General features: G+C 37.4%; 1 protein-coding gene across 11 annotated transcripts in view; it reads left to right on the top strand.

Annotated features, from left to right (window-relative positions):
* CACNB2 (calcium voltage-gated channel auxiliary subunit beta 2) overlaps positions 1 to 20,384 on the top strand; it is a 229,796-nt gene that overhangs the window by 174,630 nt on the left and 34,782 nt on the right. For all 11 annotated transcript variants that reach the window (XM_015282014.4, XM_015282013.4, XM_015282012.4 and 8 more), the window contains one exon: positions 17,542 to 17,664. In XM_015282014.4, coding sequence (XP_015137500.1) covers positions 17,542 to 17,664 — 123 coding nt within the window. The remainder of the gene's footprint in view (positions 1 to 17,541; positions 17,665 to 20,384) is intronic.

The following is a 20,384-nucleotide window of genomic DNA, read 5'->3' as shown; positions in this document are numbered from 1 at the left end:
GCCTGCGTGTGTCTCCTGCTCTTTTTCATTTTAATTCTTCTTATCTGAATAACTCCAGCAAGTCACTTAGCCAGCCTTAGATACTCCAGCATGTTACGAACTTTTTGAGTTCAAGGGTTCAGGGACTTAATGGCGCTGGTAAAGATAATAGATGAAATGCTAAGAGATTCCTGACATTCAGAATGATATTTTGTGGCAAACTATAGAGGAGTTTCATTCATTTTCTCCTTCTCAAGTGAGTTTATATCTTCAAAATGGAAAGCATCTTAAAAATGTACAAATGCCTTGATGGGAGACTTTAATTTACCAAAAAGGAAACCAATTTTTTGGTGAGAAATCTTAGTGCTGTCTGTCCAGTGACTGCAGTCAAATTTGTGTGAAGGACCTTAAAGAAGAGCCATGCAGCATCTAGGTTTAGTCACTGCTGTCACATTTCTATATTTAATCAAAGTTATTATAGAAATACTCCTTTTAAAGTAATACCAGTGTCACATGAGAATTATCTCAGAGGACTGTTCGTATCTCTTATAGTTATGACCTAAATTACCTATATTTAGAGCACATCACAGATCTTAATACCTGTAATTTCACAGTTTCTACTGTGCACTTGAAGGCTTAGTTAATCCTGTATATCTGCAAGTAGCAACATAAGCCTCCTTATGGTGGCTTTTTAAACCTGTGTAGCATCTTACCGTGATAAATGCTCCCATTCTTTAATCTGGTTACTCTGAGAAGGGAGAATAAAGATAAAATTGTCTGACTTGATCTTAGTCTGTGTATGGTCATAGAATCATAGAATGGCCTGGGTTGAAAAGGACCACAATGATCATCTCGTTTCAACCCTCCTGCTATGTGCAGGGTCACCAACCACCAGACCAGGCTGCCCAGAGCCACATCCAGCCTGGCCTTGAATGCATCCAGGGATGGGGCATCCACAACCTCCTTGAGAAACCTGTTCCAGTGCATTACCACCCTCTGTGTGAAAAACTTCCTCCTAATATCTAACCTAAACCTCCCCTGTCTCAGTTTAAAACCATTTCCCCTTGTCCTATCACTATCCTCGTTATATTTCAAGAATTCTGTAGTGTTAGTAATTTTGCATTATCAAAAGACTTACCTTTTCCTCCTTGGAAAATGTATGACTCAGGATTTCTGTTTCAACATCTTCTCCCTCTGACACTATTTCTTCAGTGTGATATTTCTTGAACTAGAGGTTATAGATGTAATTTCTTAATTGCTCTTTGTGATGCTTGGTCATTTTTTTGTCCAGGACTAATGTTGGATGAAAGGTAATTTCTGATTATTGCATTAATGCAATAGCCTTCACAACTGAAGTGTTTTTGTACATTAGTTGCAAAGGTTAATGGAAATAGTAACACTGAGTGGAGATCAGTAACCCTTCTGAGCTGATAGTCATATAGTTGGATAGCTAACTGAGAATCAAACATAGTAAATGCAAGAGTGTTGTTGATGAGACAGTGAAAGAAGAGACTTTTTTTATATTCAACACTCACTTGATTCGCGCGTCTTTATAAAACAGAATTTTAAATTACGTTAATAGAAATGATTTCAAAGCAGCTGGCTTATCTTATTTCTAAAATAGTTGAGTAGTAACTTATATTCTTCTGTCATTATAGTGCCTTAGAGGATACTTTACAATTGTTTTTATCCAATGATTTATTGTGTCATTATGAGTTCTACTTCTGATTGTTTTGAAGCTTTCTGATGGATATGAAGTCTTTCTGCCAGGGAACATCAGAGCCAAAACTGAATGCCTGTTTCTTTACAGGTTTGGGTGAAGCTGCATAGAGTACTGAAATGTTATTTCTATACTTCTTCTGAAACTTTTTGTGGAAATTAACTTTCTATGAAATAGAACAACTTCTGGAAAGTTATTGTTTTGTTCTTTTTTTTTCTTTCTTTCTTTTTTTTTTTTTTTTTTTTGCAAATCATGTAAAACTATTCTTACCTAAAATTAATTTGCTAGTAAAGAGATTTAGACCCATTAACCACTAATACAATTCAATCTCTATGTATCATTTGAGGCAAATCTGTACAACAAGATCAGTAAATCTTACCTGTATATTGGAAGAAGTAAGTAAAATAAAAAAAAATTCTTTTTATAGCACAATTATTTCACTTGTTATTTTTACTACTTTTCTTCCCTACCTTTGAGAAGATCCTCTCTTCTTTCAGCGAAAATATTTGCTTTAATCTTCCTATCTCTTCATGGAATGAAATTTTGGGGTGTTAGGAATGTGAAAGCCAATTAGCTGTCATTACTCTTTGGTTCTTCACTTTGATGAAAGAAAAGGGTGAAAGTTTCATTTTGTTTGCTCCTTCCTTCTTCCATCTGGGAATAGTGCATCAAATTTTTGGCTGATCAGCAGTAATCTCCTGACCTTGTGGAGCATTTTCCCAGGATATGATGTCTCCTCCCTCTCTTTCTTCCCCTCCTGTGCCCCATGGGACGGTGCAGCCTTCAGCCAGGCTAAACATCCCTTGGAGGAGGATACAACTTCTAAGGTCTTTTCCTTGGGATGATGGGATTTTCTCTTCCTGGAAAGAAAGCAATATTTATGATTTACTGGGTGCTTTTAAAGACTCTGATTTCTGGGCTTGTCCTAAGGTGGTTCAAATCTTGATATAATGAGATTTAGCCAGGGAAAGATGGCATGCTCTTCACTACTCCCTTGTAGGATTGGGCAGAAAAAAAATCATCACAGGTTGCTCAGAAAAACACAGCCTTTTCACAGAATGTCTTGATATTTACTTTTGTTGAATTTAATACTTAATTTGATTTCCGTTTAGGGTAATAAATGTAGTTTGTAGACCCTAGATCTTTTTCATAATGAATTTCTCTTTATTGAGACTATCTGTTTTGATGGTAGTTCATTAATGTAAGTTATCCAGCACTAGAGTTTAACATTTTTTCTGTTACTTCAGTTTTTGATTGATTGCAAAATGCAGTTGACATATGTGCATTGGTTAGCACTGTTTTCTGCTTTTTCAAAATGTAGGGGAACTTACTTTGCATACACTTTTATCCTCTCTAGTAAGTTTGTGCAAAAGCTTGGAAACTTACTGAGTGGAGGAGTCATAGTGCGCGGATGACAGGACAAGCAGACACCAGGACACAGTCATGCAAAACCACCTATTTCCATGCCACAAGTCTTGTTGCATTGGGTACGTAGTGTGCTAGGAATACCTTTGTTCTGTGTGGTTGGCATTATTCCAAAAATTGTAATTTAAAAAAAAAAAAAAAAAGGAATATGGGTGCCAGTAAACTAGAAAGGGATGAGGCTCTGGGTGATTTATGAGAACATTCAGTTACATGGCAAGAACAGATTATACAAAGCTGGACTTTAGAAAAGGGAGAAAGAATAAATTAGGTATTTCTAACCTAATCTCTGTTTATACCTCTTGTCTTTGACTTGTTACATAAAATAAGAATAAATAATAGGAGTCAATTTAAAAACATAATGAATTAGTAAAGTTAAATGGTGGTTTTGTACCATTAGTTGAAAAAGTACAAATGTCTGGAAAATATCTTTTAGTTTCTTTTTCATACAACAACAACAACAAATCAACCAAAAAAAACAAACTACAGGCAGGCTGGTAGACATTCTTGTCCCAAGCCTGGAGCCAGTATTATTCCCTTCTTTGCAGTCAGTACTGTTCTTAGTGCTGTTCTTGCCTGAACAGAGCAGTTACTGCAGGATGTATCTAGTCCTTGGTCCGCTTTCCTTGCAGAGTGATCTGCCTACACACCAGGGTTTGCCTCCCCTTCAAGATGAATTGGTTCGTTTTCACAGAATTATAGCAGTTGAATGGGTCCTCTGGAGACCATCTAGTCCGACCCTGAGCCAGGTTTTCTAGAGTAGGTTACACAGGAAAGCATCCAGGCAGGCTCTGAACGTATCCAGAGAAGGAGACTCCACAAACTTTCTGGGCAAATTTTTCCAGTGCTATGTCACTCTTCCAGTTTTTACCCATTGCCCCTTGTCCTGTCACTGGTTGCCACTGAAAAGAGCTTGGCCCCATCCACTTTCCATTTGCCCTTTATATGTTTATAAGCATTAATGAGATCCCCTCTCAGTCTTCTCTTCTCCAGGCTTAACAATCCCAGATCTCTCAGCCTTTCCTCAAAAGGAAGATGCTCCAGGCCCTTCATCATCATTATAGCCCTCCAGAGGACACTCTCTGAAAGTTCCTTGTGTTTTTTGAATTGGGGAGCCCAGAACTGGACACAGTGCTCCAGATGTGGCTTCACTAAGGTAGAGGAGATGGGGATGATAACTTACTTTGACCTGCTGTCAATGCTCTTTTTAGTGCACTCCAGGATACCTCTGGCCTTCTTGACCATGAGGGCATGCACTGCTGGCTCACGGTCAACCTGTTGTCCACCAGGACACCCTTGTTCCTTCCTTGCAGAACTTTCTACAGCAGGGCAGGTTAGCTCCTAACCTGTACTGATGCGCATGATTATTCCTTCCCAGATTTAGGACTGTACACTTGCTCTTGTTGAACCTCATCAGGTTTCTCTCCACTCAACTCTCCAGCCTGTCCAGGTCTCTCTGAATGGCAACACAGCCTTCTGGTGTGTCAGCCTCTCATCCCAGCTTTGTATCATCAGCAGACTTGCTAGGTGCCTTCTATTCCTTCATCCCTGGCTTTCATGATGTTGAATCCAGTACTGTCTCCTGGAGAACACTGAACTGGCCTCCAACTAGACTCTGCTGCTGATCACAACACTGTCCACTCTGCCAGTCAGCCAGTTATCAACCATCCTCACTGCCCACTTGTCCATCCCACACTTCCTAAGCTTGCTTACAAGGATTTTTTGGGAGACAGCATCAAAAGCCTTGCTGAAGTCAAGGTAGCCAATATCCATTACTCTCGCCTCATGTGCCCAGTCAATCATGACATCATAGAAGGATATCAGATTTGTCAAGCACGATTTTCCATGGTCATATTCCATCTTTCTCACCACAGTGCCAGGAACAAAACAAAATCCTTTCTCTATTTCAGAATGCCTAAGATCTGCTCAGAACTTCCTTAAGTACTTAAAACTAGAGCAATTAACTTCATAGAACTGAGAAAACTTGAAATGAGAAAGATGACTTGTCCCTGAGTAGGGTTTGCCCTTTCTGTAAGGATTATTTTCTGCCCAAGAAGTCAGTAACTTTCTGGCTTGTTGTAAACCCCATCTTGTCTCTTTTGGGATCCAAGAATAAATTCTTTCCTTCTGTCACTTTGGGTCTTACATTATTTAGGCCTCTCTCTGTGCCTGTGTATTGCCATTGCAAACTGCATATGAATGCTTTTATGAATTTTTGAGTATAGCACTTAGATACCACATAATAAACACAAGACGATTGTTGACTGCCAGAAATAGATATTCAACCAAGTATATGCATACAGAGTCTGTCTGTTTGCTGTGGAGACTAACGTAAAAATAAATAACTAAAAAGTGACTACAGAATCACTAGTAAGATCTCTGTTATCTCTACTCCAATAAAACAAGAGTATGAGATATGCAAGAGAGATTAGCTTTGCTCATAGCTCCATGAAGTTCAGCCTGTGTTTGACTCAGCAAAAAGTAGCAATAGAGAGAAAGCTGGAGTGTTTTGTGACTATTAACTTCCTACTGTCCATTGCCTGGTTGTTAGAGTAATCTTTATTGGTGTGGTATTTTTGGTTTACAGGTACCTGTTTACATAAATTCCAGGTGAGTTGTACCTGAATAGTTCCTGATACGTATCTGTGTAACTCATTCTTAAAACCTCTGGCAGTTAGAAAATAAATATGTTCCCTGCTGTTTATTACGAGTTTGATCATCATTGCCATTTCTGGCTAAACCACTTCTGCTATTCCTACACCCTCTTGCAGCACTGTACTCCAGACATGCTGGTCAATGTCCTTGCCCTTCTCAACTCAGATGGAAGAATGTTCTCATGCCTTTTAGGCTGTGTTCTTTCCTGTCCATCCATCAAAGGGCACTGCCTTTCACGCATGTCTGACCCTAATTTCTACTTGTGATCCCGTCCTTAGATTGTGTTGTTAGGATCAGTTGTGTATTTTGGAGCTGGTGACTGCCAAGTTTGCAGCTCTAAAATGACAGCAGCAATCCTAATTCAGTTGTGGCCTATTTTCATTTGAGTAATTCCTCCTGCTTAGAAAAACAATTGCAAATTCTTGTCCTTTCTTCTGCTTTTTGTTTTATTTGTTTCTACTGGGATGCTATCATTGGTAAATGTAAGAAGGATATTCTTCATCCTGCCATCCAAACGGTTAATGGAAATACTGACTAGAAATGAACAAAGGACACAAAGCTGGAGAAAATCAATTAATCCATTTTCCATGTTTGATAGCCACCTACCATCAGCTTTTCCAATCCATCGAGCAGTCTCCTTCCTAAGCACTGTTAGAGTTTGCTTACTGGAACAGTTAGGGGAGCAAAGTTCAGAGCATCACTCAGACCAGCAGAGAAAGAATCTTCACTGACTGTGACATATTTTGTTACAGATGTTTTCTATATATTATCTTCCAGCTTTCTCTTTATAAGATTTTCTTCTCTACTAGAGTTGGCCAAAGTGTTCTTGTATATGAGAGGTGGCCCTTTTTCCCTACTCCTGTGGCTCAAAAATTGCCTGAGTGTCATACACTGAAGCTTGACTTTTATTAAACTTCTGTCTTTCTGTGCTTTTCTTTCTCTACCCTTAGTTTTTATTCATTTTCCAGCAGGACATTTTCTTCTTTTTTTTTATCATTAAATATGCAGGAGTAGAGAACTTTTTAAAAATTGAAGACTGAACCAGAAATACACCACACTTCTGCTTTGCTGGGAACACAGAGTTTTAGTCTTTCTCCTTTGAGTGAGAACTTTTCTTGATCTTCTTTTTACTAGTAATATACTTAACAAGCAAGAGGAAAAATATTTCAGTGTTCCCAACTGATTGTAAATAATTTTTTGCTGCTTTTTTTAATCTTGTTTGTTGCTTCTTTTATATTCCTGTTAATTTTCCCTCTAGCATCTTTCCTAAATTTCAGGTTATGTACTTGCTATCTTTTCATATAGGTTAGTTTGTGCTTCTGACCTTAATATTATTTCACAGAGGACCTGTCACTTTCTTGAACTGATTTTTTTCCCTGAGAACTGCTTCCCACGGGAAGATGTTATACTTGAGAATATACTGGAGGTATATTAATATCTGCTTTCTCGGAGATCACCGCATTTGTTCCCTTGTTATCATTCTTTCTTCGCTGTTGGTGAGTTTCTTCATTTCATGAGAACTGTTACTTCTTTCTTTCCCCTTTAATGTTCTTAGCCAGTTCCATTCTCAGTAAATGCGTACATAGTTTAAGTATGCCATTAAGACATTTATATTACATATATGATATGTAATTAGTCAAATAAAATCCTTATCAATCACTTGTTCTCCAAGCTTGTTAACACATAGTATCTCTTCCATTTCATTTGTTGCTGCTTTTTTCTTTTTTTTTTATTTTATGTTTAAATCAAAGGCTTCAAATGTGCTATCCCACACCCATTCTGAGCCCTCAGTGAGGTCCAAAATCTTTGTTATGCCAAGCACTATCTTTCTTTTCCAGAAATTCTTTTCTCTTCATGTAAATTTGGACTATGCAAATTATAATCAGAAAACTGTCTTGTTAATTAAGACACAGTTTCTGTTAGATAGTGGAATTCCAGTTCATTTAACATCCTCCACTGGTGACATTGCGAAGTGACAACATGATATGTATGTACATTGTTTAGTGATGTATAAACAGACAAGTTAGTTGTCTTCAGTCCTTAAGAAATGAAAGGATGCTGCTTTATTAGGTACACAATCTGCATTGTTTCACATAAAATCGTCATGATAGGCTATATTAAATAGTTGTTATTTTACATTGAATATTTTAGAATTCAAACTAGTGATGTATTAAAGCTATAGAAATTACAAAGCTGTATAAGGTTAGTGTTGCATTTATACTTGTACATTTTAAGTAGATTTTATTCCCATTGTGCAGAAAAGGATTCATTTTAGAGGTGTGCCAGTAGTCTGTAATTCGTCTTCCAGTGTCTGACTGCAAAATGAACAAAGCCAAAACAGTAAATACTTAGAAATCTTGCATTTGATAGCAATCAATAAATTGAAATAGTCTGGTGTGAATATCTGTTTTGTGAGAAGAAATACAAATGTAAAACAAGATTAAAATATATTTAAATAATGCTTTTTTTTTTTTTTTTTTGTTTAATCTCCATTCCACCATAAACAGTTTTTATTCACAAAATAGACTGGATTAATATCCTACTTCTAAGCTTGACTAGTCTCTTAATTTCTTTAAGTACATTGGGAAATACAATATTGCTATTAATAAAATTCATTTAAATTAAACACATAAGTAAAAAACAGAATTCTACCATCTGCTTCCTTGCACCCTCAGAATCCATTTATGCACTTGAGTTATGCAATTGTGGCCGTTTGCAACCTTCTGGTTGATTACCAGCAATTCAAAAAGGACTGCAGATCTTCTTGGAGTATAGCCACGGTTTTTATGTAATTTTTATACTAGAGAGAAGATACAGAATTTTCGAAGTGTTCTGTTTCAAGCTTACAAGTATGCAAGGCTTTAGTTTTTCATTAGCAAAAGAGAACTTGCTGCTGTCCGCTAGTTCTTTGCATTACAGGTAAGTGGCACTGTTGTGCAAAGGGTGTTGAACCAGGCTTGCATTCACGAAGATCTATCACCAGATTCAGCCACAGTTGATGATACAAGTCAACTCTTTGTAGAAAAAGGTACATTGTGGTGGAAAAAGAGGAAAACAAACAAACAAACAAAAAAACAAAAGAAAAAAGAAAAAAACAACAAGGCCATGAGATAGGGAGAGGGGGCAAATACAAGTAAGGGGGAGAGGAGGAGAGCAGTTGTCAGCTAGCTAGGAAAAAAAGTGGTGAAGTCTTCAGGACGCTCCTCTTGGTGTCCTCCCCATTGCATGAAGTGGTGACATTTTGTAGTATCTGCTGTCTTTGGAAAAAACAGCTGTGCCTAGATAGGTAGCTGTATGGTACAGGGGGGTGTCTTACTTGGGTTGATTCCCTGGGAAGACTGTGATCTGCTGCACTTGCTTTGGTTGAGAGTGAGGAGCTTCTTTCCAGCATACTCACAGAAAATGCACTGAGCAGAGAAAGGTGTAAATTAAACATTTCTAGAAACCTAAATCAGACTTGTCCCGGCCACTTCCATTTTGATACAGTCTTTTTTTTTTTTTCCCTTACAAATAATGCAATTCTTTGTCACTATTTAACATTTTTGTAATAACTCTTGTTGTATGCAATCTGGAATTAAACCTTAGCTGTTCTATGCCTATAATAAGAGATAGGTTTATTGCCAGCTAGTGTTTCATCTGCTGGTTTGATGACTAGCTGTGCACCAGCTGTATGATATATTCTGCAAGGATAGCGTCATCACCGCGCTTCACTCTTGGATCTCATACACCCACCAGGAAACCTGTTTTATCTTGTGCTCAGAGCAAGGAATTCAAATTAGATGTTTTAAGGAAAAGTAAATAAGTACATTAGGAAATACCAAAAACAAGTAATTTAATTTCGGGCATGTTACTCTGAGGGAACATTTTTTGACAGGAATGGTATGAGAACTCCCATAAATGTTTAGGCCCTGATAGGGGCTGCTCTTGGCACAGCTCAGATGACAAATGGTCCAAACCCTGGCTTTTGGCTACTCTTATGCTGCCTTTTCTCCTGCTCTAGCTAGTGCCTGGCTAATGTCAGAGAAGCCTTAACGCTGCTCTGAGTTGTCCACCTCCAGGTGATCTTACTGGTGGAAAGGAATTGCTGGAACATATGGGCAAGGCCTTGACTCTGCCTATAAAGAGGTAGAAGTGCAGTGCACCAGCAGCTCTACCGCTGCCCAGCTTCCTGCAGCTCTTTTGTGCAAAGAGAAAAGTAACCGTGAACGTTCACACATCTGCCAGGTGTGTAAGGCCACAGCCATGGCCAGGCTGGATATCCAAGGCCAAGAATCTCTCCTGAAGTGTGAGAGGAGGTTTATAATAGATGCAGGAGGTTTACAGCAGATAAAATTGCTGACACAGAATCTGTTTTTCTTTTATTTGTTATTCTGCCAAAATTAAGATAACTGACCTAACATTTTATGTGCTTCATGTTGACTTCAGCTGAAGATATGTATTTTTAAATAGATCATGTAAAACTTCATGCTTCTGATTAGTTTTACTTTAAATAGCAAGTGTTACAGTTATACTGCTTTCAGCAAATATTTGAGAAGAGCACAGCCAAAGCATGCCTCAACTTTATCTAGTTCCATTACTCTTACAGAGCAGTGAGCCATTTGTGATCTGTTAATCCTGCAGTTGAAGTTGCAAGGAATCTTTGGCAATGAATATGAGGAGTGCGAAGATTTTAGCTGTCCTGTGGATATATGTCCCAAAGATTAACTTTACTCTTTGTGTGAATGTATAATGCTCTAGTATTTAACTAGGTAGTTTGATCATGTTTAACAAGCAATTGTTGATTATTTTTGTTTTTTTCCTTCCTGTTTTCTTTCTTGTGGCTCAGTGTTGTATTTATTACATATTAAGAAGAGAGAAGTTTGGACTTCCCTAATGATATTTTTGGGGGGGGATGGGGTACCTCGTACAGCAGCTATTTGAATGCTGTGCAGGTGTTGATTTGTCTTTATAATATTGCAGCTGGCCAGGGAAGTTACAGATTGAGAACAAAAGTTTCCATTAATGCTGAGTGTTGGATTCAATAAACCTTTTATTTGTAATATTGAGCAGAAAGGATCTGAAGTGCCTGGACAGCCAAGGACTGGTGCCTTACTTCCCAACTTATGGAAAGAGAAGCACAAAGTAATCCATATCATTTTAAAAGAGAGACCACCCCTTACAGACTGCTTATCTCTTTTTATTGAGCTGGGTAAGCCTAAGTCTTTGGCCAAATTTAGTCCCTTACAATATTATGGGTTGGTATAGATTGTGCCTTGTATTTCATACATTCCAGAGCTCTCTGTTCCTGTGGGAGAACTGTCCTGCATGTTAACTGGCAATAGGATGAGAGCTTTGAGTTACACCAGGGATGTTTAGATTGGATGTCAGGAAAAATTTCTTCTCAGAAAAAGTGGAAATGCAGTGGAACAGGCTGTCTAGGGAAGTGGTGGAATCACTGTCCCTGGAAGTTTTCAGGAAAAGAGTAGATGTTGCATTGAGTGATGTGGTCAGTGAGCAAGGAGGTGGTGGGTTGATGGTTGCACCAGATGATCCCAGTGGTCTTCCAACATTAATGATTCTGTGATTTTATAAATAAGCTACACTGGGACAGAGGACAATATATGACTATGAAATTAACGGTAGTACCATAATGATGCACACAGTGAGGGCTAAGTTAAAGATACAGCTGTTCATCTAAGTTAAAGGTTCTTCTATTTGGGCTTTTCCCAAGTTTAACATTCAACTTTAAAAAACATTCTTTCAACACAATTTTAAAGTTGTGTTATTGTAATTTCTGTATCTATGATCTGTAATTTGTATCTAGGCTGTAAGGGAGATTAAGAATTGATATTCCATTTAAATTCATATATGATAAATATCTCAGTGCAAGATTTAAGAAGTTGTACTTATTCAGTTGATGAGTTAGATAACATAAACTATTCCTATAAAGTGTAACCATTTGAAAAGCACGCTGAATGACACGTGGAGTTTACCGTGTTCTGAAATAACTCTTGATTTTGTTCAGTGAATTAATTAAGGACTATTATGACATTTGACTTCTCAAACTCTAAAATATCATCCTGAAACCCATATAACTTCTGTAAATAGATCAGTCTTGTTTTGAAATGTATGTTTCTAACAAAAAAAAAAATCATTTTTAGCATAGTTTCTTAAGAATGGATGCTTAACATGCCATGTAGAAATAAAATATTTTAATAGCATTAACCTTTGGCTCCAGTAATCATACAGAGTTTCTGATCCAGTTGAAGAAAATGAAGTGAGAAATTATTTAAAAATTGAAACTAGCAGTAAAACTTGCAGATGTTATACTGAACATGGAAATGTTTTCCATGCTAAACCTTTTTCAGAGGTTTTGGTAATAATATCTTCATTTTTAACCAACCATTGTGTTACTGGCTTATTTAGTGTTTGCTTTAGTTTGCTGTGTCATAGATTTATGCTTTTCCTGGAGAATTTTCTGTTTGTGAATAGCCTGCAGATCTTTTCTCTAAAAGAACCGTTGTTTAGCCAAAAAGCTAAGATTAATAAAATGCTGTCTCATAAGCTCAAAATGTCTCATAAGCATAAAATGTCCTCACTTGTGACATTGAATAAAGAATTTGAGATCCCGGCACAGTATTTTTATTGCAAATGACAGCTTTCATCTGCTGGGTTTTGCTGCCAGAATAAGCATGTTTTCAGTAAGCGCAAACAGACTTCTTTCTTCAGCTGTGCTGTTCCAATTGTTCACATCGGTTCCCCAAGTGAGTTGTGCAGCAGATCCACCTTCCTGGCACACTTGCATGCAAACATCACCATGCCACCACTGAGTTTTGACTGATGGCAGTATGCTCTAATAAAAAAAAGACCTTACTCGTATGAAAAAGCTTCATGTGCGTCACTAAAGCTATTTCAGTCTTTGCTGCCTCCTGAGTTGAATGTAAACCGACATCGGTGACTCTATTCAGATACAATTTCGTAAAAGGAAGTAGGAAGCATGACTTTCAAGCTGTGTGTGAAGATGAGCTAAAATAGTAACCAAAGTACCTCAAGAGAGTGTGAGAGGACATAAAAAAAAGTTCTCTTAAGTATATCTATTGTTAAGGCTCTCTTTTGTACCAGTTGGATGTGTTAAATCTCCCCCTCTTTAACACTAAGCGTGGGCCTCACTATAACAAAGAAGCTAAGTAACTGGAAGGATTCATAGACTTCCTCACTGAGTTTTGCTACTTGGCCTTGATCCTAAGGAAAATCATCCTTAAACTCGAATAGGTCAGTTTGCATGGCGTTCCCTTTCAGCCTGCTTGGAGTGCAGAGAAGGCCATTGGTGACAGAGGCTTGTGCCATGGGACTGCTGCACTCTGGCTGCTCTCCTGTGAGGATGCGCAGATTCCTGTGTGAGAAAATGGCGAGTCAGGACTCCAGAGGCAGCAGCGCAAGCACTGCTAACAGCTGCCCATAGCTCACATTGCCTCAATTCTGAAAACACATGGTAGAATCCACTCAGATCCAATTACTGACTTGGACACTGAGAAATTAGGAAGTTTGGCTCCAGAACTAAATGTTCTGGCTGTCTACTTGTCTCCCAAGTCCCTGGAGACAGATTCATGATATCAAAAGCTTTAATGATTCAGAGAAGTTTGAATCCTGTTATACAGTAGCTGTACTCAGGTTGCTGCTCATTAACTACAGTTTCATTGCGTTTTGGTTTTGCAGAGTATTTTTGTTTTTCATCTCAGTCACTTTCCTGGAGGTGCTGAATGCAGCACCTTGCTCTGGGGGGCACAGGTCTGAGACGTGAGCCTCAGGCATTGCATGAATTATGGGAACAGTGCTGTCTTCTGTAGTAAAGTACTATGGTTGCTTTCTTAACCTGAAATAATATGTATGTCCTTCTCCACCCTGCTGCAAATACCCACGTAGTGGCTAAAAAAATACTCTTTTTAAACCACTTAAATTATAATAGGAAAATGGTGGTTTCCGCTTGTAATACTACTTCACTTTTGGCGGCCCTGCCTGTGGCAGGAGGGTTGGAGCTTGATGATCCTTGAGGTCCCTTCCAAACCAAGCCATTCTGTGATTCTATAATTCATTTTTCTTTGTATTTCTGCATAATATCCAGTATTTGTGGTCCATTATATTTTTATACAGTGGTCCATCTTTATGCCCCTCGATCAAATATGTGCTTACTGTCTGGTCTTTTTACCCTGAGGGTTGTCAAGTGCTGGGGTAAGATGCATAGAGAGGCTGTGGATATGCCCTTGCATACAGCCCTGAGCTGCCTGCTCTGACTTGAACTGCTGAGACCTGGGAGCTGGAATGGACAACTCTGGCGGCCCTCTCCTACCTAAATTATTCTGTGCTTCTGTCTTGTTACCAGCCTTGTCTGATCCGTACACCCACACCAATAAAAGAAAGTTGAGTCTTTGCTGGGAAGTTGTGCAATTGATCACTTGTAATGTTGGCAGGTTCACTCTGACTTTAATTTGGGATGCCTGTCAAGTGTTGATACTTCTTAAACAATGAGATTGCTGAGCAGATGCTATTTTTAGACATTGGGCAATCACTTACTTGTAAAGTGACTCCAACAATACTCAGTGTTTAGAATGTAATTCTTTGGATTGTTTGTGTACTCAGATGGTTTTGATTTTTGTTCCTTGCATAACAGCTTAATAGATTGATAAACCAAAATAGGAATTGAAAAGTAAAAGTTATTTTGTTATTTTTATTTTTCCATTCTTTACTTGGGTAGTTTCTGTCCTCACATATATGTCATAACATTGCAAGCTTCTTCAAAATAATCAAGAGTTTCTTATAAAAATCTTATAATTCTGTAACCCAGGTTTTGCAGTACTTTTTCATTATATGTTTGACTCTCAGTCATCAACAGGGCAAAACAAAGTGACATATTTTAAGACTACAGCTATCAGGCTATCACATTAGTATTGATCGTTGTCCTGTGTTCTGTATTAACTTTGCTTATGGCACAAACAGTATCTATGGGACAGCTTGCACAAATAGTGCCAAATGTAGGTCATCATTTGGCATATGTACCCCTAACCAAGACAACTAATGAAAAGTTCAAGAGTGGTATCAACTTTCCTTAGCTGAAAAACTTGTGTTTTATTTTAAATTTTCATGAGTGCAAACCTGGCAGTGTTTCAAGAGAGACCCATTATATTACCTCAGAGAAAGATAATTCCTTGCTTTCAGGCTAAATTTACAGGCATCTGTGAAAAGTGGGTGCAATGAATGGCACTCAACATTATGCAAAAACAGCTAGGGAAGAGACTGCCTTGGACAAGACTTCTCTGAACACAGATGTCAATATCATCAACCGCTTCAACAAATGATAACTAACAACATTTTCTGAGTCAGTTCTGGACTTAGCTGACATTGGCTTCATAAAAGATACATTCTGATCAGTATTCTGGTTTCATTTAAGCTACTGCCAGTGAAGCATACCTATTCACTGGGAGTGAATCAATAAAGTGAGAAATGAGGTGGATCCCAAACCCTAGATCCTCATCACCTGCTGCTAAGAAGTAAAGGCAGCTTTAAGTCCTGCTCTTATCTTTTCATCTCTGGGGTCACTGCTTTATGCAGGGCAGCCTCAGGTGTAAAGGCAGATGGCTTGGAGAGCACTGAATCCAGGGAGTAGAGATAACTTGATTATTGAGCAGCATTCCCAAAATTAGTGGCCATGGGGGAGATGACCTGTTCTCTGAGCAATTTCTGTGTCAGAAGTTTTGCCTAGTTGACGAGGATTCCCAGAGGCTGCATCCACTGGGTTTACAGCACAGTATAACTAATCTGAAATGAATTATAGGAAAAAGAGGGTCCTGTCATGTTTTAAGTATATTACTAGAAAACAGGTTGTAATTTTCAGGATACAGTATTTCTTGAGTGCAAGATAGAGACAGATATTGTGCAGGTACTTTTGTAGACACTGAATACAAGTTAGTCATAATAAGTACAAGTAAGTGGCAGAGTAGAATAATACTGTAAATATCATTGACTTAGTAAATAATAGTTTGTACAAAGATGTATAAAGTGAATATAACTCATGAATCAACAGGAAGAAATGAGATCCAGGCAAAAAAAGAAAGAAAGAAAGGAAATAAATAATTTCCCAAGTCTTGATTCAATTTATGTCCATTATAAAAAGCATTCAGCCAAAGTTTGTTCTCCTTGCAGGGTTATTCCATCTGTTGAATGCAGTTGTTTTTCCAGGGAAAAAAAGGAAGAGAACATGGGAATCTTCATTCTGAAAATGCATCCATTTTCAAGCTACCTTATTCTTTATAGAAGAGAGAAAATGTTCAAGTTTAACATCTGGGAGCTTTTGTCCTTGTAGTCCTGTGGATGAACTGAGGGCTACACTGCCATCACACTTTCCTGCTGATTTAGAGAATGAACAGGAAGTGCTTAACTTTTGACCAAAACTAATTTTAGAAGTGTAGAATATGTAAGCAAATGCTAGGTATATTCTAAGATATACAGATATGTATTGTCAAAATAATACATATGTATATATATTTGATGTAAGAGACTATTTCTCCTTTGAGTTTGATAGGAAAGTAATGACTTGTCTAGCATACTCAGATTACTTTACTCCTAGACAGCAGTTCAAGAAAAGAAAGCATACTTAAAGTTTTGTGGAACTCTCAGAATTATTTTGCTACATAAAAAGGCCAGCATTAAAATTTTATAAATTAATTAGTTTTAAATATGGAGTTAGATTAATTATTGTTGTCTAATCACATGGTAATTCAGTCTCCCTTTCAACCAGTATGACAAATATCTAAAATGGGACATAACTGGTCTGTGAACACATGAAGTTAAATGTTCCGCTTTGTTTTCTATTCACATTTTCACATTAATTTTTCAGCAGCAGAAATCGAAAGAGGATATTTTTACCTGCTACATAACTTCCATGTTCAGATGTTTTTAGAGTAGTTTCTGTTTCCTCTTTTTCTTGGGAAGTACATTGTTGCCTTCTAAGAGAAAATGTCAGATTACTTCTAAGTATGTCAAGGACGTGAGCTTGCTAAAGTTGTCTGTTGGTTGCAATGCAGCGGAGATTTTATAGTCTTTAGTCAGCCTGAAGTCTTTCATCCACTGATAATATCAGGAGTAAGACACAATACCCTCCTGAGCATTTTTTTTTTTAATATTTGGTAGCGAAACGTGGAGAAAGGATAAGCAGGCATGTTATCTTCTCTATCACTGTTTGGCAAAGATTGTTTCTTAATATTTCCGTTCTTATTCTGAGATACAGTTCTACAAAGATGGTTTTCTATGTTTTACAGAAAATTCATTATTCATAACAATGAATGGTATGTTCTATTCTGTGTTCTTCAATGGGGAAGTAGTATTTATGAGATTTGACAATTTAATGCTTGCTCATATCCACATTTTCTGTATTGAAATGAATAATAGCATATAAAGCATCAACTATGTTAGTCTGCAATTTTTGAATTCAGGTAAGTTGTGGGGTTTTGTTGAATATTGAAAAACAGTAATTAGTGTTGGCTTTCATCAAGTATCTTCCTTAAAAATATCAGTGAATTCAGTACCTGTATGACTACTTTTTTTCTTCCTGACATGCCTAGATCAGTAATAGTTGACTGTCTTTTACACAAGATTATTGTGTTACAGTTAAGAGTTCTTCTTCATTTTTGTCATTTAAAAAGACATCTTAGAATCCATTCTCTGTGTGTATATTTGTACAAATGCATGTGTTTGTGAGGGTAATCCTCAAGCTTTTTATCTTTTCTTTGCAGACAAAACCTGTTGCATTTGCAGTTCGGACAAATGTCGGTTATAGTGCAGCTCATGATGATGATGTTCCAGTCCCAGGCATGGCCATCTCATTTGAAGCTAAAGATTTTCTTCACGTTAAAGAAGTAAGTAAAAATGAAGTAGTAAGTAGAGACCCTCTTTAAGGGTTAAAGCACCCTGCTGCTCTGTTCTGAATTGTTTCTTGATTTTATGAGATTTCTCAGCTTCTGATCATATTCTGTGTTCTGCGACATATCTTTCACCCATTTTAGATTATCTGGCTTCTTAATGCTGTGCAGCAAAATCCCTCAGTTGTTACAACTGATGATGCATTTTTTTTGCTAGGTGCTTTGTGGAGGAAGCAAGAAGCTTTCCCTACTACACAAGTAGAAATATAAGTGGACAAAGAGTAAGGAAACACAGGAATTAGACTTTATTGTGATGACTAGTGATCAGCATTTCCCATATATTTGAAACACATTTAAAAAAGAGATAATTTGTATATGGCGAAGAAAATGTCTTTCAAGCCTGATGATAGTGCAGAAGAATTGCTCTGCTCTCTCTTGTGACAAAAGTAGGGATGAGCTGGCACAGTCTCTTTGGAAAAAAAAAAACAACCTATCAGCATCTTTCAGCGAGTTTGGAAAAGTATGACTCAGTTTGGTTAGATTAAATGATTTCATATGATTACCCATTCCATTTGTATTTCAAATGATCTGGTAACCTCAGACTTCACATCGAGTCTTTCCTGTTTCCAGGGGACTAGAAACAGTGTTAAGTATTTTTTTGTCTGATAGAATTTATGCTTTTTCATCACAGCTGAACTTAGCCTTGAGTGTCAAAATACATAGGAAATAATGAGAAAGAAAGAATTGTCCAAACTTTACTGAAATGTCTTGAAAAGAAACTTAGCTCAGCTGAGATATTATATTGCCTGTGGATGCATGTAGCGGGGACGAATGGAAAACAAGATTAAAATGCAGTTCTTTTTGCTGCCTCAGGTATCATACAACAAGAACTCTGCACTAATTGCAGAACTGTTTTGCTCTCTGAGCCACTCAGGGAAGCTGACCATCCACCTGTGCTGGAATGGAGCAGGGATGCAGGTCAGGGTTGGGATCTCGGTGGCCCTGCTGCTCCCACATCTGGCAGCAGCTGCTGCTGGGCAGACCAAACCTCCTCAGACAAGTCCTGAGCCATATAATTCCTGTCCTGACTGTCTCCTTTGTGGCTGTGGCCCTGGCCTGCTCTCTCTCCAGGGCTCTGTAATCCACTGCATACTGCTCCTTCACTCAGCTCTCCAGTTTATACTGCTGAGAGGGCTCAAGCAAGGAAAACTTAAATTCAAAATCTACTTGGACAATGGTGAAAAAGACTGCACTGATTATATGTGAGGGAAATTTGTTTTTATTATTAAGTTAGATTCATTAAAACTTAGTGCATGTACAGATGACAGATTCCTTCTACTGCATCACAGACTCTTCTGAATCTTTCAGGGCTTAAATGCATGGCCATAATTTTGCTTTGCATTTAATTCCTCTTTGTGTTTTGCCTGGCTTTTCAAGCACAGGTGTCCTTACAGAGAATCGTTCACCTCAGCACCTTGAGAGCTGGACGTATCACTAATCACTGCCAACATTTCCACTATTGCCTTTTAAAATTCAGAAGTATTGTGTATTCACGGGGTTGGAACAAAATGATCTTTGAGGTCCCTTTCAACACAAATAGTTCTGTGATTCTACGTATAGTACTATTTTTTCATAAAACTACCTTATCCTCCTTTTTATTTACCAACAAAACTCTTAGCTTCCAGACTTTACAAGAGTGAATTCCTCATGTTTTTATTTTTGCAAGAAAAAAATTCACATGGATTAAATATTTCTACTAAGTATATTGAAACTGGTTTTGTTGAGTAGTGGTTTGTTGCACTATGGGACAGGATAAATGAATACTGTCTGTTCAGATTTTAATTTAATGATGTTTTTTTAATTATATCTTCCATTTAACAAGCTAAATGATACTATTTTTGCAGACTTCATGTAGAACACAATGCAGATCTACTTAATGGCAACCTCTCTGGGCTTAATGACTGGTCTTCCTCCACATGTCTTGTCCTACATATTTGAAATGCTCATGCTTATCTTTAATTAGAGTTTTTCAGTGAAAATTTACAATTTTAATAAGATGTTAGAACTAAGACAACTTTGATAAATTGCTCTTCTGGTGTAGCTTCCTATTAAACACTGGTATCCTTACTCATTAAAGCACCGCATTGGATGAATAAGATATTATACTGCCAGTTATATTTTATGAGCTTAAAATTGTACTTATTTTAACCTTTATTTTTTGTTAGCATTGTAAAATTTTCTTCAGGCATCACAGCATACCTATACTAACCAGGTTTTATGTCGTTGATCTGCCAGCATCATATACTTAGTAAAATTATTTGTATTTTATGTGAGCCCACACATTTAACATATTTTACACCTAACTATGCACTTGTTGATTATTATTGTTAATTCTTAAATATGTACTATTTAATATTTACTATAGCTATTTTCATAACTCCAGATTTAGAAAAGCAAATTTTTTTTCCTGTTCAGATGTCCATTCCTTGTGGATTTATCACTTTCTGCTTAACATACAGATCACATGAGCTATAGGTAGAGCATACCTGGGAAGTGGAATGTAGTCATATTTCATAAGGTATTAGTGAGTTAAGAGAAGCAGGGGAGTTTAAGATATGGTATTTTTTATTCTAAATAGAGAACTTGGTTTAATAGAATAAGAAAAATCGTTTTTTACAGAGCTGTAAAAATTGTTGCAGTGAATAAGAGCAGATCAG

The sequence above is a fragment of the Gallus gallus genome, chromosome 2, assembly GCF_016699485.2.
Source record: "Gallus gallus isolate bGalGal1 chromosome 2, bGalGal1.mat.broiler.GRCg7b, whole genome shotgun sequence".
Lineage (NCBI taxonomy): Eukaryota > Metazoa > Chordata > Aves > Galliformes > Phasianidae > Gallus > Gallus gallus.
Note: the sequence above shows the minus strand (reverse complement) of the source record. Positions and strands in the feature narration are given on the sequence as shown.